Raw genomic sequence first — 15,108 nt, 5'->3', positions numbered from 1 at the left:
AACTAAACTAAAATTGTCTCTGCTGAGGTGGTTCCCTGTAGATGCTGTCCCAGTAGCTCAATCCTACTTCAGAAAGTACATCAGTTTTCAGGTGGTATTTTCATTTTGGTCAGCTGTATGATTTAAAATATGTAGAAAGCCTTGCTTAAGCTACTGAGAAATCCAAACAAGACGAATTTCTGTACAGATAGGGACAAGTCCCACTCATCTAAGTGCAGAGACTTGCTATATCCTCCATTTTCTTTACATCAGAAATTATCATAGAGACATGGAGTCATTTACGGCACAGGAGGCCATATAAGTACTGTGGCTACAAGAACAGGTCAGAGGCAGGGAATTCTGCGACAAGTAACTCACCTTCTGACTTCCTAAAGCCTCTCCACTGTCGCTGGGTCAAATTCCTGGAACACCCTTCCTAACAGCACTGTGGGTGCAGTTATACCATGTGGACTGCAGCAGTTCAAGAAGGCAACTAACCACCACCTTCTCAAGTGCAATTAGAGATGGGCAATAAATCCTGGCCTAGCTAACGATGCCCACACACATCCTGTGAAAGAAAAAGAAATTTTGGCCCATCGAGTCTATGTCAGCTCTCCACAGAGCTATCCAGTCAGTCTCATTCTCCTGCTTGATCCCTGTAGCCCTGCAAGTTTATTTCCTTCAAGTGCCCATCCAATTTCCTTTTGAAGTCATTGATTGTCTCTGCTTCCACGACTCTTGTGGGCAGCCAATTCCAGGTCATTACCACCCGCTTGCATTAAAAAGTTCTTCCTCATATTCCCCCTGCATCTCTTGCCCGAAACCTTCAATCTGTGTCCCCTAGTCCTTGTGCCATTAGTTATTGGGAAGTTTTTCCTTGTCTAACGTATCTAAGCCTGTCATAACCTCGTACACCTCTATTAAATCTCCCCTCAATCTCCTTTGTTGTAAGGAGAACAACCCGGCTTTTCCATCCTAACCTTGTAATTAAAATCCTCCATCCCTGGACCATTCTGGTAAATCTCCTCTGCACCCTCTTAAGGACCGTCCTTTCCTTGCGAAAGTGTGGTGACCAGAACTGGATGCAGTACTCCAGTTGGGGCTTAACCAGAGCTTTATAAAAGCTTATCATAACTTACCTGCTGTTGTACGCAATGCCTCTGTTTATGAAGCCCAAGATCCTATATGCTTTACTAATCAGTCTCTCAGTATGTCCTGCCATCTTCAAAGATCGATGCATATGCACCCCCAAGTCCCTCTGTTCCTGCACACTCTTTAGAACTGTGCCATTAAGTATATATTGCCTCACCATATTCCTTCTGCCAAAATGCATCATGTCACATGTCAGAATTAAATTCCATCTGCCACCTGTCTGCCCATTCTGCTAGCCTATCTATGTCCTATTGCAGGCAGTTCATATCATCCTCACTGTTTGCCACACCTCCAAGTTTGGTGTCATTGGCAGATTTTGAGATTGTGGGATAGAGCTGTCTGTGTCCAGGGGAGGAGAGACGGAATGACTTCTTTCAAGTATAAACCCAACTTCAGAAGGCAGTGCTGATTGCAGAGAATGGTATTTTTGTCTATGGTGCTGAACTGTTCCCTTTTGTCTCTGGAAGATTGGAAGATTCATGTATTTTGCTCGCATTTAAGACCTGTGTTTGTTGGTTTCTTTCCTCTTACAGAAATTTCCCCAATTTTCTTTCCTTTCCATTTGTGTCCGCACCTCCCATGAACTTTCACCCTTTTAAACTATTTGCACACTCCTTGTTCTTTTAAATTGTTTTTCATTGCCTCACTGATCTCTATCCTGCGGTTTTCTACTGAGCAGTTTGCAGATCATTCAATCCTTCAATTCCCTTTGATTGGAGGCTGTTCCTCTACTTTTGCATTTTTTCTCCCCCAATATTGCTAAAATGGTAGCTTCTCTTTCAGTTTTCAATTCTGATGTTGACTGACCTGTATGTTTTCAGCGTTTTCTGCTTTTATTCGTGTATAGGTACAGATCAGCTAGAGCCTAGGCTTGGGGCAGTATTGCTGGAGTTTAACCAGCTAATACCATGTGGCTTATTGGAATAAAGCTCTTGTAAGATTATTGCTACATGTTTACCAAATACTGTCCCATCTGTTAACTCATTTGATTCCAGGGTTATCTGGAGCTGGATGAGAAGAATCCCAATCCCAGTGACTAACTTAACTCTCCAGGTGCTAGTAATAGGCCAGGCTGGCTGTTCAACTGTCAGCTGTGTCCTACAGTATGCTGTTGACTTGCTTGCCTCAGGTATCTGCAAACAGTGCTATCGAGTACTGTAGACTTGCTTGGCTCAGATATGTTGGTTCCAATCTTCCGTCACCTGGTGTGCCATCTTGGAGCCATCTCGACTTGAGACACCACATAAGTCCTCCCCATGTGCACCATCACAAACTTGAAAAATTGTAATTACATTACCACCGTCCTATTGAGCACAGGATAGGAAGATGTTTCTTGTTGAATTATGGTTCTGTCATCTGGAGCTATGGAGTCTCGGCAGCAGCAGCTTCCTTCTGCAACCCAATCATGTAGGTCAAATCCTGAATGCGTGTTCTACAACCCAGCTTCCAGGTAGTGCCTTCCTGCAGCTGTCAGTCTATGGCTATTTCCTGCAGACTATGCAACAACAATCTATTTTCAGCATTGTAGAAGGGCATACAGTGTACAGTAGCCAGCTTGTGATTTATTGGCCATCTTGATATCAATGTCCCGATATCCAAATTGAAAACCAAGTAGCAGATTCATTCATCACTCGCTGCATTATTCAGGTCCCCATGAAGGACTTTGTTAAAAGAGACATGGCTGCTGTGCTACCTACAGGCTGCTCAGTATCAAGTCAGCGTGGGCTGGAAACTTTACTGCAAGTATTTCTCCTTTTGCCACATATCTATATCACAGCTTAATTTTGGATCCTGTAAATGGGCTGGGTGAAATTCTTGCATTGCATGCTTAGGAGTTTTGAAACATGAATGAGACTTATTTGGACACCTATCTTGTATCCCACAAGTTTAAACTGCATTGGAATGTCAGTCATTGAAGAAGGATGAGATCCTTCACCTCTTTTCCTCCATTCTGAAGGATTGTGTTCTGGCTGAAGTTGACTTCCACCAGGTGTTGATTAGAAGCTAGAATTGGGACAGATGTGTTTCCAGTCTTCAGCAGCAGTGCAAAGCTATAATATGGGGCTGGGGATACCTATCAGTGTATTCCATTAGTTATCCCATTGGCTCATATAGTGAGAAGAGTGCCAAGAACCCCAAGTAAGTCCACCGAAAGCCTACCATCAATAGAAGAGAGCACCACAGTCCTTTCAGAAGTGTCTTGAGCAGAACAGAAACTCTGAGAGTCTGTTTGTGATTCATCCAAAACATCATTGAAGATATTGAATAAAACGGGTGAAAATGGGCAGCCTTCCTTTCGTTAGAGAGGTTGAGAGTTTTCCATCTACCATTGCATGGATCTTGGACCAGCCTATTGTATTCAGATTACTTTGCAGGCTTCCAAAGCTTCAGAAAAACATGCTGTTATAAATGGGTGCTACCTTAATGGTCACTGATATCAGTGCCATTCCTCAGTAGTTTTTTTGTCTGCCTCCAGTAGTAACCTTTTTCTTTTGTATAGAAACCGCAGTTGCTACCAACTCAGTTAGCAAGCCTCAAAGAGACTTCTGTCCCCTGTCTCAAAGGCAGCTCCAAAGTGAGTCAGACGTTCTTGGCCATGATCTCCAAGACCAGTGCTATTCTTCCCCCTCTCACCCAGAGTAACTTTCAGGAATTTGGCATACCTCTTCCATACCTCTCTCTAGGTCGGGGTAATGTGGCTTGGAGTTTATTTTATCTTGTCAAACAGGTTCATTGAGGCTTTTCAGTCTGAATAGGATATTCCCTTGGGGATTTCCAGTGCATGCAGCTCATACCATGACCTGTGAGTCAAATGATCATGCAGTGTTGTCCAGACCCTGAGGTTACTGGATTTCCAGTGTTTCCATGAGACAGAATAAGGATTCAATTCATTTCCAGCAGTGCTGCTAGAAAGAGATAAATATTACTATGACAAAAAATATTTTTGATTTTGATGTGCTTTTGATTGGCAAAGATTAGATTTTCTGGAATAGTTCCGGTTGAGTATCGGCTCACGAAGGCATAATCAGTACAAATGCAGTCAGTTTTGTTTATAAGTCTTCAGTAATGTGTTTCCTCTTTAAAACAGCAAGGTCGCAAACTTCCTCAGAAGAGAAAACCCCAGAGGTGAAAAAGTCAACAACTACTACTATTACTACTACTGCTACTCCCGCAGGTAAGCAGAAGTGCCCTCCATCCCTTTTGAAATTGAAATGCAGCTAGATTTTCTCTTCACTTACACGGAATACTTGTTTTTACTATTGATTATTGTGTTGACGTTTATTTATAATTACTGTATTTGCATATCTAGATTCGTCTAAAGAATTTGCATGAATGTTAGCACATACTAGAGGCTAAGGAATGTGGGTATTTCAATACAAATAATTAGTTGATAGTGTTTCAGTGAAATAGGTTGCAACCAGCTGGGCTGGGTTTCTGCTGAATACATTTTGTTTACTGGAAATATGAAATTATAAATTTCACTGTGTAGATATGTCCTTATTGTGGAATTCTGAGAGAAAGTGTGCAGTCCTAAGAATACAAAGGTCTCCCAAGATATTTGCGAAGATATGGTACACAAACAATTCATTTTTGTAGCACACCCAATATCAGAGGGTTTGAAGTCAGCATTAAGACGTACAAATCCCCTGTAAAAGATGGCATATTCTGGTATAGGGATTTGTTAGATGAGCAATTAAAAAAAAAAAATGCTTGAAATTTGCAGAGCGCAGGCGAGTTCATGAAATAATTGTACAGTGATGAGGTTCTACAGCAGGGTTGTCTAAACATTTTGCGAGGAGGGCCACATTACAATTTATGTCTTACATAGGGTGTCGGTGAGACAATTTGTGAAAGTTAAAACATTAAAAGTTATCGTACTATTAATCAAAACAACAAATGTGCATTTTTGTGAAGAAGCTTTAAAAGAAAAGAAAAGATTAATTTATTGACTTACTTTCTCTTCACGATGTTTGACGCTGATTTAGTGAGATAGCGGTATTTTTCGACTTGCACAATTAGTCAATGTCTGCCTGCACTTGGGGTAGCAATACAGAGTATTCCGGATAGATGTCCATCATTCAAGAGTGATAGTGATCATTCTCCCCTCCCCCTCCCCCTCTCTGTGTGTGTCCCTCGCTCCCCCCCCCCTTCGCTCTCTGTCTCCCCCCCCCTTCGCTCTCTGTCTCCCCCCCCCCCTTCGCTCTCTGTCTCCCCCCCCCCTTCGCTCTCTGTCTCCCCCCCCCTTCGCTCTCTGTCTCCCCCCCCCCTTCGCTCTCTGTCTCCCCCCCCCTTCGCTCTCTGTCTCCCCCCCCCTTCGCTCTCTGTCTCCCCCCCCCTTCGCTCTCTGTCTCCCCCCCCCTCGTTCTCTGTCTCCCCCCCCCCCCCTCGCTCTCTGTTTCACCCCGCTCTCTGTCTCCCCCCACCCCGCTCTCTGTCTCCCCCCCCCCCGCTCTCTGTCTCCCCCCGCCCCGCTCTCTGTCTCACCCCGCCCCGCTCTCTGTCTCACCCCGCCCCGCTCTCTGTCTCACCCCGCCCCGCTCTCTGTCTCACCCCGCCCCGCTCTCTGTCTCACCCCGCCCCGCTCTCTGTCTCACCCCGCCCCGCTCTCTGTCTCACCCCGCCCCGCTCTCTGTCTCACCCCGCCCCGCTCTCTGTCTCACCCCGCCCCGCTCTCTGTCTCACCCCGCCCCGCTCTCTGTCTCACCCCGCCCCGCTCTCTGTCTCACCCCGCCCCGCTCTCTGTCTCACCCCGCCCCGCTCTCTGTCTCACCCCGCCCCGCTCTCTGTCTCACCCCGCCCCGCTCTCTGTCTCACCCCGCCCCGCTCTCTGTCTCACCCCGCCCCGCTCTCTGTCTCACCCCGCCCCGCTCTCTGTCTCACCCCGCCCCGCTCTCTGTCTCACCCCGCCCCGCTCTCTGTCTCACCCCGCCCCGCTCTCTGTCTCACCCCGCCCCGCTCTCTGTCTCACCCCGCCCCGCTCTCTGTCTCACCCCGCCCCGCTCTCTGTCTCACCCCGCCCCGCTCTCTGTCTCACCCCGCCCCGCTCTCTGTCTCACCCCGCCCCGCTCTCTGTCTCACCCCGCCCCGCTCTCTGTCTCACCCCGCCCCGCTCTCTGTCTCACCCCGCCCCGCTCTCTGTCTCACCCCGCCCCGCTCTCTGTCTCACCCCGCCCCGCTCTCTGTCTCACCCCGCCCCGCTCTCTGTCTCACCCCGCCCCGCTCTCTGTCTCACCCCGCCCCGCTCTCTGTCTCACCCCGCCCCGCTCTCTGTCTCACCCCGCCCCGCTCTCTGTCTCACCCCGCCCCGCTCTCTGTCTCACCCCGCCCCGCTCTCTGTCTCACCCCGCCCCGCTCTCTGTCTCACCCCGCCCCGCTCTCTGTCTCGCCCCGCCCCGCTCTCTGTCTCGCCCCGCCCCGCTCTCTGTCTCGCCCCGCCCCGCTCTCTGTCTCGCCCCGCCCCGCTCTCTGTCTCGCCCCGCCCCGCTCTCTGTCTCGCCCCGCCCCGCTCTCTGTCTCGCCCCGCCCCGCTCTCTGTCTCGCCCCGCCCCGCTCTCTGTCTCGCCCCGCCCCGCTCTCTGTCTCGCCCCGCCCCGCTCTCTGTCTCGCCCCGCCCCGCTCTCTGTCTCGCCCCGCCCCGCTCTCTGTCTCGCCCCGCCCCGCTCTCTGTCTCGCCCCGCCCCGCTCTCTGTCTCGCCCCGCCCCGCTCTCTGTCTCGCCCCGCCCCGCTCTCTGTCTCGCCCCGCCCCGCTCTCTGTCTCGCCCCGCCCCGCTCTCTGTCTCGCCCCGCCCCGCTCTCTGTCTCGCCCCGCCCCGCTCTCTGTCTCGCCCCGCCCCGCTCTCTGTCTCGCCCCGCCCCGCTCTCTGTCTCGCCCCGCCCCGCTCTCTGTCTCGCCCCGCCCCGCTCTCTGTCTCGCCCCGCCCCGCTCTCTGTCTCGCCCCGCCCCGCTCTCTGTCTCGCCCCGCCCCGCTCTCTGTCTCGCCCCGCCCCGCTCTCTGTCTCGCCCCGCCCCGCTCTCTGTCTCGCCCCGCCCCGCTCTCTGTCTCGCCCCGCCCCGCTCTCTGTCTCGCCCCGCCCCGCTCTCTGTCTCGCCCCGCCCCGCTCTCTGTCTCGCCCCGCCCCGCTCTCTGTCTCGCCCCGCCCCGCTCTCTGTCTCGCCCCGCCCCGCTCTCTGTCTCGCCCCGCCCCGCTCTCTGTCTCGCCCCGCCCCGCTCTCTGTCTCGCCCCGCCCCGCTCTCTGTCTCGCCCCGCCCCGCTCTCTGTCTCGCCCCGCCCCGCTCTCTGTCTCGCCCCGCCCCGCTCTCTGTCTCGCCCCGCCCCGCTCTCTGTCTCGCCCCGCCCCGCTCTCTGTCTCGCCCCGCCCCGCTCTCTGTCTCGCCCCGCCCCGCTCTCTGTCTCGCCCCGCCCCGCTCTCTGTCTCGCCCCGCCCCGCTCTCTGTCTCGCCCCGCCCCGCTCTCTGTCTCGCCCCGCCCCGCTCTCTGTCTCGCCCCGCCCCGCTCTCTGTCTCGCCCCGCCCCGCTCTCTGTCTCGCCCCGCCCCGCTCTCTGTCTCGCCCCGCCCCGCTCTCTGTCTCGCCCCGCCCCGCTCTCTGTCTCGCCCCGCCCCGCTCTCTGTCTCGCCCCGCCCCGCTCTCTGTCTCGCCCCGCCCCGCTCTCTGTCTCGCCCCGCCCCGCTCTCTGTCTCGCCCCGCCCCGCTCTCTGTCTCGCCCCGCCCCGCTCTCTGTCTCGCCCCGCCCCGCTCTCTGTCTCGCCCCGCCCCGCTCTCTGTCTCGCCCCGCCCCGCTCTCTGTCTCGCCCCGCCCCGCTCTCTGTCTCGCCCCGCCCCGCTCTCTGTCTCGCCCCGCCCCGCTCTCTGTCTCGCCCCGCCCCGCTCTCTGTCTCGCCCCGCCCCGCTCTCTGTCTCGCCCCGCCCCGCTCTCTGTCTCGCCCCGCCCCGCTCTCTGTCTCGCCCCGCCCCGCTCTCTGTCTCGCCCCGCCCCGCTCTCTGTCTCGCCCCGCCCCGCTCTCTGTCTCGCCCCGCCCCGCTCTCTGTCTCGCCCCGCCCCGCTCTCTGTCTCGCCCCGCCCCGCTCTCTGTCTCGCCCCGCCCCGCTCTCTGTCTCGCCCCGCCCCGCTCTCTGTCTCGCCCCGCCCCGCTCTCTGTCTCGCCCCGCCCCGCTCTCTGTCTCGCCCCGCCCCGCTCTCTGTCTCGCCCCGCCCCGCTCTCTGTCTCGCCCCGCCCCGCTCTCTGTCTCGCCCCGCCCCGCTCTCTGTCTCGCCCCGCCCCGCTCTCTGTCTCGCCCCGCCCCGCTCTCTGTCTCGCCCCGCCCCGCTCTCTGTCTCGCCCCGCCCCGCTCTCTGTCTCGCCCCGCCCCGCTCTCTGTCTCGCCCCGCCCCGCTCTCTGTCTCGCCCCGCCCCGCTCTCTGTCTCGCCCCGCCCCGCTCTCTGTCTCGCCCCGCCCCGCTCTCTGTCTCGCCCCGCCCCGCTCTCTGTCTCGCCCCGCCCCGCTCTCTGTCTCGCCCCGCCCCGCTCTCTGTCTCGCCCCGCCCCGCTCTCTGTCTCGCCCCGCCCCGCTCTCTGTCTCGCCCCGCCCCGCTCTCTGTCTCGCCCCGCCCCGCTCTCTGTCTCGCCCCGCCCCGCTCTCTGTCTCGCCCCGCCCCGCTCTCTGTCTCGCCCCGCCCCGCTCTCTGTCTCGCCCCGCCCCGCTCTCTGTCTCGCCCCGCCCCGCTCTCTGTCTCGCCCCGCCCCGCTCTCTGTCTCGCCCCGCCCCGCTCTCTGTCTCGCCCCGCCCCGCTCTCTGTCTCGCCCCGCCCCGCTCTCTGTCTCGCCCCGCCCCGCTCTCTGTCTCGCCCCGCCCCGCTCTCTGTCTCGCCCCGCCCCGCTCTCTGTCTCGCCCCGCCCCGCTCTCTGTCTCGCCCCGCCCCGCTCTCTGTCTCGCCCCGCCCCGCTCTCTGTCTCGCCCCGCCCCGCTCTCTGTCTCGCCCCGCCCCGCTCTCTGTCTCGCCCCGCCCCGCTCTCTGTCTCGCCCCGCCCCGCTCTCTGTCTCGCCCCGCCCCGCTCTCTGTCTCGCCCCGCCCCGCTCTCTGTCTCGCCCCGCCCCGCTCTCTGTCTCGCCCCGCCCCGCTCTCTGTCTCGCCCCGCCCCGCTCTCTGTCTCGCCCCGCCCCGCTCTCTGTCTCGCCCCGCCCCGCTCTCTGTCTCGCCCCGCCCCGCTCTCTGTCTCGCCCCGCCCCGCTCTCTGTCTCGCCCCGCCCCGCTCTCTGTCTCGCCCCGCCCCGCTCTCTGTCTCGCCCCGCCCCGCTCTCTGTCTCGCCCCGCCCCGCTCTCTGTCTCGCCCCGCCCCGCTCTCTGTCTCGCCCCGCCCCGCTCTCTGTCTCGCCCCGCCCCGCTCTCTGTCTCGCCCCGCCCCGCTCTCTGTCTCGCCCCGCCCCGCTCTCTGTCTCGCCCCGCCCCGCTCTCTGTCTCGCCCCGCCCCGCTCTCTGTCTCGCCCCGCCCCGCTCTCTGTCTCGCCCCGCCCCGCTCTCTGTCTCGCCCCGCCCCGCTCTCTGTCTCGCCCCGCCCCGCTCTCTGTCTCGCCCCGCCCCGCTCTCTGTCTCGCCCCGCCCCGCTCTCTGTCTCGCCCCGCCCCGCTCTCTGTCTCGCCCCGCCCCGCTCTCTGTCTCGCCCCGCCCCGCTCTCTGTCTCGCCCCGCCCCGCTCTCTGTCTCGCCCCGCCCCGCTCTCTGTCTCGCCCCGCCCCGCTCTCTGTCTCGCCCCGCCCCGCTCTCTGTCTCGCCCCGCCCCGCTCTCTGTCTCGCCCCGCCCCGCTCTCTGTCTCGCCCCGCCCCGCTCTCTGTCTCGCCCCGCCCCGCTCTCTGTCTCGCCCCGCCCCGCTCTCTGTCTCGCCCCGCCCCGCTCTCTGTCTCGCCCCGCCCCGCTCTCTGTCTCGCCCCGCCCCGCTCTCTGTCTCGCCCCGCCCCGCTCTCTGTCTCGCCCCGCCCCGCTCTCTGTCTCGCCCCGCCCCGCTCTCTGTCTCGCCCCGCCCCGCTCTCTGTCTCGCCCCGCCCCGCTCTCTGTCTCGCCCCGCCCCGCTCTCTGTCTCGCCCCGCCCCGCTCTCTGTCTCGCCCCGCCCCGCTCTCTGTCTCGCCCCGCCCCGCTCTCTGTCTCGCCCCGCCCCGCTCTCTGTCTCGCCCCGCCCCGCTCTCTGTCTCGCCCCGCCCCGCTCTCTGTCTCGCCCCGCCCCGCTCTCTGTCTCGCCCCGCCCCGCTCTCTGTCTCGCCCCGCCCCGCTCTCTGTCTCGCCCCGCCCCGCTCTCTGTCTCGCCCCGCCCCGCTCTCTGTCTCGCCCCGCCCCGCTCTCTGTCTCGCCCCGCCCCGCTCTCTGTCTCGCCCCGCCCCGCTCTCTGTCTCGCCCCGCCCCGCTCTCTGTCTCGCCCCGCCCCGCTCTCTGTCTCGCCCCGCCCCGCTCTCTGTCTCGCCCCGCCCCGCTCTCTGTCTCGCCCCGCCCCGCTCTCTGTCTCGCCCCGCCCCGCTCTCTGTCTCGCCCCGCCCCGCTCTCTGTCTCGCCCCGCCCCGCTCTCTGTCTCGCCCCGCCCCGCTCTCTGTCTCGCCCCGCCCCGCTCTCTGTCTCGCCCCGCCCCGCTCTCTGTCTCGCCCCGCCCCGCTCTCTGTCTCGCCCCGCCCCGCTCTCTGTCTCGCCCCGCCCCGCTCTCTGTCTCGCCCCGCCCCGCTCTCTGTCTCGCCCCGCCCCGCTCTCTGTCTCGCCCCGCCCCGCTCTCTGTCTCGCCCCGCCCCGCTCTCTGTCTCGCCCCGCCCCGCTCTCTGTCTCGCCCCGCCCCGCTCTCTGTCTCGCCCCGCCCCGCTCTCTGTCTCGCCCCGCCCCGCTCTCTGTCTCGCCCCGCCCCGCTCTCTGTCTCGCCCCGCCCCGCTCTCTGTCTCGCCCCGCCCCGCTCTCTGTCTCGCCCCGCCCCGCTCTCTGTCTCGCCCCGCCCCGCTCTCTGTCTCGCCCCGCCCCGCTCTCTGTCTCGCCCCGCCCCGCTCTCTGTCTCGCCCCGCCCCGCTCTCTGTCTCGCCCCGCCCCGCTCTCTGTCTCGCCCCGCCCCGCTCTCTGTCTCGCCCCGCCCCGCTCTCTGTCTCGCCCCGCCCCGCTCTCTGTCTCGCCCCGCCCCGCTCTCTGTCTCGCCCCGCCCCGCTCTCTGTCTCGCCCCGCCCCGCTCTCTGTCTCGCCCCGCCCCGCTCTCTGTCTCGCCCCGCCCCGCTCTCTGTCTCGCCCCGCCCCGCTCTCTGTCTCGCCCCGCCCCGCTCTCTGTCTCGCCCCGCCCCGCTCTCTGTCTCGCCCCGCCCCGCTCTCTGTCTCGCCCCGCCCCGCTCTCTGTCTCGCCCCGCCCCGCTCTCTGTCTCGCCCCGCCCCGCTCTCTGTCTCGCCCCGCCCCGCTCTCTGTCTCGCCCCGCCCCGCTCTCTGTCTCGCCCCGCCCCGCTCTCTGTCTCGCCCCGCCCCGCTCTCTGTCTCGCCCCGCCCCGCTCTCTGTCTCGCCCCGCCCCGCTCTCTGTCTCGCCCCGCCCCGCTCTCTGTCTCGCCCCGCCCCGCTCTCTGTCTCGCCCCGCCCCGCTCTCTGTCTCGCCCCGCCCCGCTCTCTGTCTCGCCCCGCCCCGCTCTCTGTCTCGCCCCGCCCCGCTCTCTGTCTCGCCCCGCCCCGCTCTCTGTCTCGCCCCGCCCCGCTCTCTGTCTCGCCCCGCCCCGCTCTCTGTCTCGCCCCGCCCCGCTCTCTGTCTCGCCCCGCCCCGCTCTCTGTCTCGCCCCGCCCCGCTCTCTGTCTCGCCCCGCCCCGCTCTCTGTCTCGCCCCGCCCCGCTCTCTGTCTCGCCCCGCCCCGCTCTCTGTCTCGCCCCGCCCCGCTCTCTGTCTCGCCCCGCCCCGCTCTCTGTCTCGCCCCGCCCCGCTCTCTGTCTCGCCCCGCCCCGCTCTCTGTCTCGCCCCGCCCCGCTCTCTGTCTCGCCCCGCCCCGCTCTCTGTCTCGCCCCGCCCCGCTCTCTGTCTCGCCCCGCCCCGCTCTCTGTCTCGCCCCGCCCCGCTCTCTGTCTCGCCCCGCCCCGCTCTCTGTCTCGCCCCGCCCCGCTCTCTGTCTCGCCCCGCCCCGCTCTCTGTCTCGCCCCGCCCCGCTCTCTGTCTCGCCCCGCCCCGCTCTCTGTCTCGCCCCGCCCCGCTCTCTGTCTCGCCCCGCCCCGCTCTCTGTCTCGCCCCGCCCCGCTCTCTGTCTCGCCCCGCCCCGCTCTCTGTCTCGCCCCGCCCCGCTCTCTGTCTCGCCCCGCCCCGCTCTCTGTCTCGCCCCGCCCCGCTCTCTGTCTCGCCCCGCCCCGCTCTCTGTCTCGCCCCGCCCCGCTCTCTGTCTCGCCCCGCCCCGCTCTCTGTCTCGCCCCGCCCCGCTCTCTGTCTCGCCCCGCCCCGCTCTCTGTCTCGCCCCGCCCCGCTCTCTGTCTCGCCCCGCCCCGCTCTCTGTCTCGCCCCGCCCCGCTCTCTGTCTCGCCCCGCCCCGCTCTCTGTCTCGCCCCGCCCCGCTCTCTGTCTCGCCCCGCCCCGCTCTCTGTCTCGCCCCGCCCCGCTCTCTGTCTCGCCCCGCCCCGCTCTCTGTCTCGCCCCGCCCCGCTCTCTGTCTCGCCCCGCCCCGCTCTCTGTCTCGCCCCGCCCCGCTCTCTGTCTCGCCCCGCCCCGCTCTCTGTCTCGCCCCGCCCCGCTCTCTGTCTCGCCCCGCCCCGCTCTCTGTCTCGCCCCGCCCCGCTCTCTGTCTCGCCCCGCCCCGCTCTCTGTCTCGCCCCGCCCCGCTCTCTGTCTCGCCCCGCCCCGCTCTCTGTCTCGCCCCGCCCCGCTCTCTGTCTCGCCCCGCCCCGCTCTCTGTCTCGCCCCGCCCCGCTCTCTGTCTCGCCCCGCCCCGCTCTCTGTCTCGCCCCGCCCCGCTCTCTGTCTCGCCCCGCCCCGCTCTCTGTCTCGCCCCGCCCCGCTCTCTGTCTCGCCCCGCCCCGCTCTCTGTCTCGCCCCGCCCCGCTCTCTGTCTCGCCCCGCCCCGCTCTCTGTCTCGCCCCGCCCCGCTCTCTGTCTCGCCCCGCCCCGCTCTCTGTCTCGCCCCGCCCCGCTCTCTGTCTCGCCCCGCCCCGCTCTCTGTCTCGCCCCGCCCCGCTCTCTGTCTCGCCCCGCCCCGCTCTCTGTCTCGCCCCGCCCCGCTCTCTGTCTCGCCCCGCCCCGCTCTCTGTCTCGCCCCGCCCCGCTCTCTGTCTCGCCCCGCCCCGCTCTCTGTCTCGCCCCGCCCCGCTCTCTGTCTCGCCCCGCCCCGCTCTCTGTCTCGCCCCGCCCCGCTCTCTGTCTCGCCCCGCCCCGCTCTCTGTCTCGCCCCGCCCCGCTCTCTGTCTCGCCCCGCCCCGCTCTCTGTCTCGCCCCGCCCCGCTCTCTGTCTCGCCCCGCCCCGCTCTCTGTCTCGCCCCGCCCCGCTCTCTGTCTCGCCCCGCCCCGCTCTCTGTCTCGCCCCGCCCCGCTCTCTGTCTCGCCCCGCCCCGCTCTCTGTCTCGCCCCGCCCCGCTCTCTGTCTCGCCCCGCCCCGCTCTCTGTCTCGCCCCGCCCCGCTCTCTGTCTCGCCCCGCCCCGCTCTCTGTCTCGCCCCGCCCCGCTCTCTGTCTCGCCCCGCCCCGCTCTCTGTCTCGCCCCGCCCCGCTCTCTGTCTCGCCCCGCCCCGCTCTCTGTCTCGCCCCGCCCCGCTCTCTGTCTCGCCCCGCCCCGCTCTCTGTCTCGCCCCGCCCCGCTCTCTGTCTCGCCCCGCCCCGCTCTCTGTCTCGCCCCGCCCCGCTCTCTGTCTCGCCCCGCCCCGCTCTCTGTCTCGCCCCGCCCCGCCCTCTGTCTCGCCCCGCCCCGCCCTCTGTCTCGCCCCGCCCCGCCCTCTGTCTCGCCCCGCCCCGCCCTCTGTCTCGCCCCGCCCCGCCCTCTGTCTCGCCCCGCCCCGCCCTCTGTCTCGCCCCGCCCCGCCCTCTGTCTCGCCCCGCCCCGCCCTCTGTCTCGCCCCGCCCCGCCCTCTGTCTCGCCCCGCCCCGCCCTCTGTCTCGCCCCGCCCCGCCCTCTGTCTCGCCCCGCCCCGCTCTCTGTCTCGCCCCGCCCCGCCCCGCTCTCTGTCTCGCCCCGCCCCGCCCCGCTCTCTGTCTCGCCCCGCCCCGCCCCGCTCTCTGTCTCGCCCCGCCCCGCCCCGCTCTCTGTCTCGCCCCGCCCCGCCCCGCTCTCTGTCTCGCCCCGCCCCGCCCCGCTCTCTGTCTCGCCCCGCCCCGCCCCGCTCTCTGTCTCGCCCCGCCCCGCCCCGCTCTCTGTCTCGCCCCGCCCCGCCCCGCTCTCTGTCTCGCCCCGCCCCGCTCTCTGTCTCGCCCCGCCCCGCTCTCTGTCTCGCCCCGCCCCGCTCTCTGTCTCGCCCCGCCCCGCTCTCTGTCTCGCCCCGCCCCGCTCTCTGTCTCGCCCCGCCCCGCTCTCTGTCTCGCCCCGCCCCGCTCTCTGTCTCGCCCCGCCCCGCTCTCTGTCTCGCCCCGCCCCGCTCTCTGTCTCGCCCCGCCCCGCTCTCTGTCTCGCCCCGCCCCGCTCTCTGTCTCGCCCCGCCCCGCTCTCTGTCTCGCCCCGCCCCGCTCTCTGTCTCGCCCCGCCCCGCTCTCTGTCTCGCCCCGCCCCGCTCTCTGTCTCACCCCGCCCCGCCCCGCTCTCTGTCTCACCCCGCCCCGCCCCGCTCTCTGTCTCACCCCGCCCCGCCCCGCTCTCTGTCTCACCCCGCCCCGCCCCGCTCTCTGTCTCACCCCGCCCCGCCCCGCTCTCTGTCTCACCCCGCCCCGCCCCGCTCTCTGTCTCACCCCGCCCCGCCCCGCTCTCTGTCTCACCCCGCCCCGCCCCGCTCTCTGTCTCACCCCGCCCCGCCCCGCTCTCTGTCTCACCCCGCCCCGCCCCGCTCTCTGTCTCACCCCGCCCCGCCCCGCTCTCTGTCTCACCCCGCCCCGCCCCGCTCTCT

At 64.6% G+C, this 15,108-nt stretch overlaps 1 protein-coding gene across 9 annotated transcripts in view; it reads left to right on the top strand.

The window, feature by feature from the left end:
• Nucleotides 1-15,108, top strand: part of LOC137346600 (general transcription factor II-I-like) — a 237,451-nt gene that overhangs the window by 199,110 nt on the left and 23,233 nt on the right. For all 9 annotated transcript variants that reach the window (XM_068010145.1, XM_068010146.1, XM_068010150.1 and 6 more), the window contains one exon: nt 4,220-4,306. In XM_068010145.1, coding sequence (XP_067866246.1) covers nt 4,220-4,306 — 87 coding nt within the window. The remainder of the gene's footprint in view (nt 1-4,219; nt 4,307-15,108) is intronic.

Source organism: Heterodontus francisci, chromosome 30, assembly GCF_036365525.1.
Source record: "Heterodontus francisci isolate sHetFra1 chromosome 30, sHetFra1.hap1, whole genome shotgun sequence".
NCBI classification, from domain to species: domain Eukaryota; kingdom Metazoa; phylum Chordata; class Chondrichthyes; order Heterodontiformes; family Heterodontidae; genus Heterodontus; species Heterodontus francisci.
Note: the sequence above shows the minus strand (reverse complement) of the source record. Positions and strands in the feature narration are given on the sequence as shown.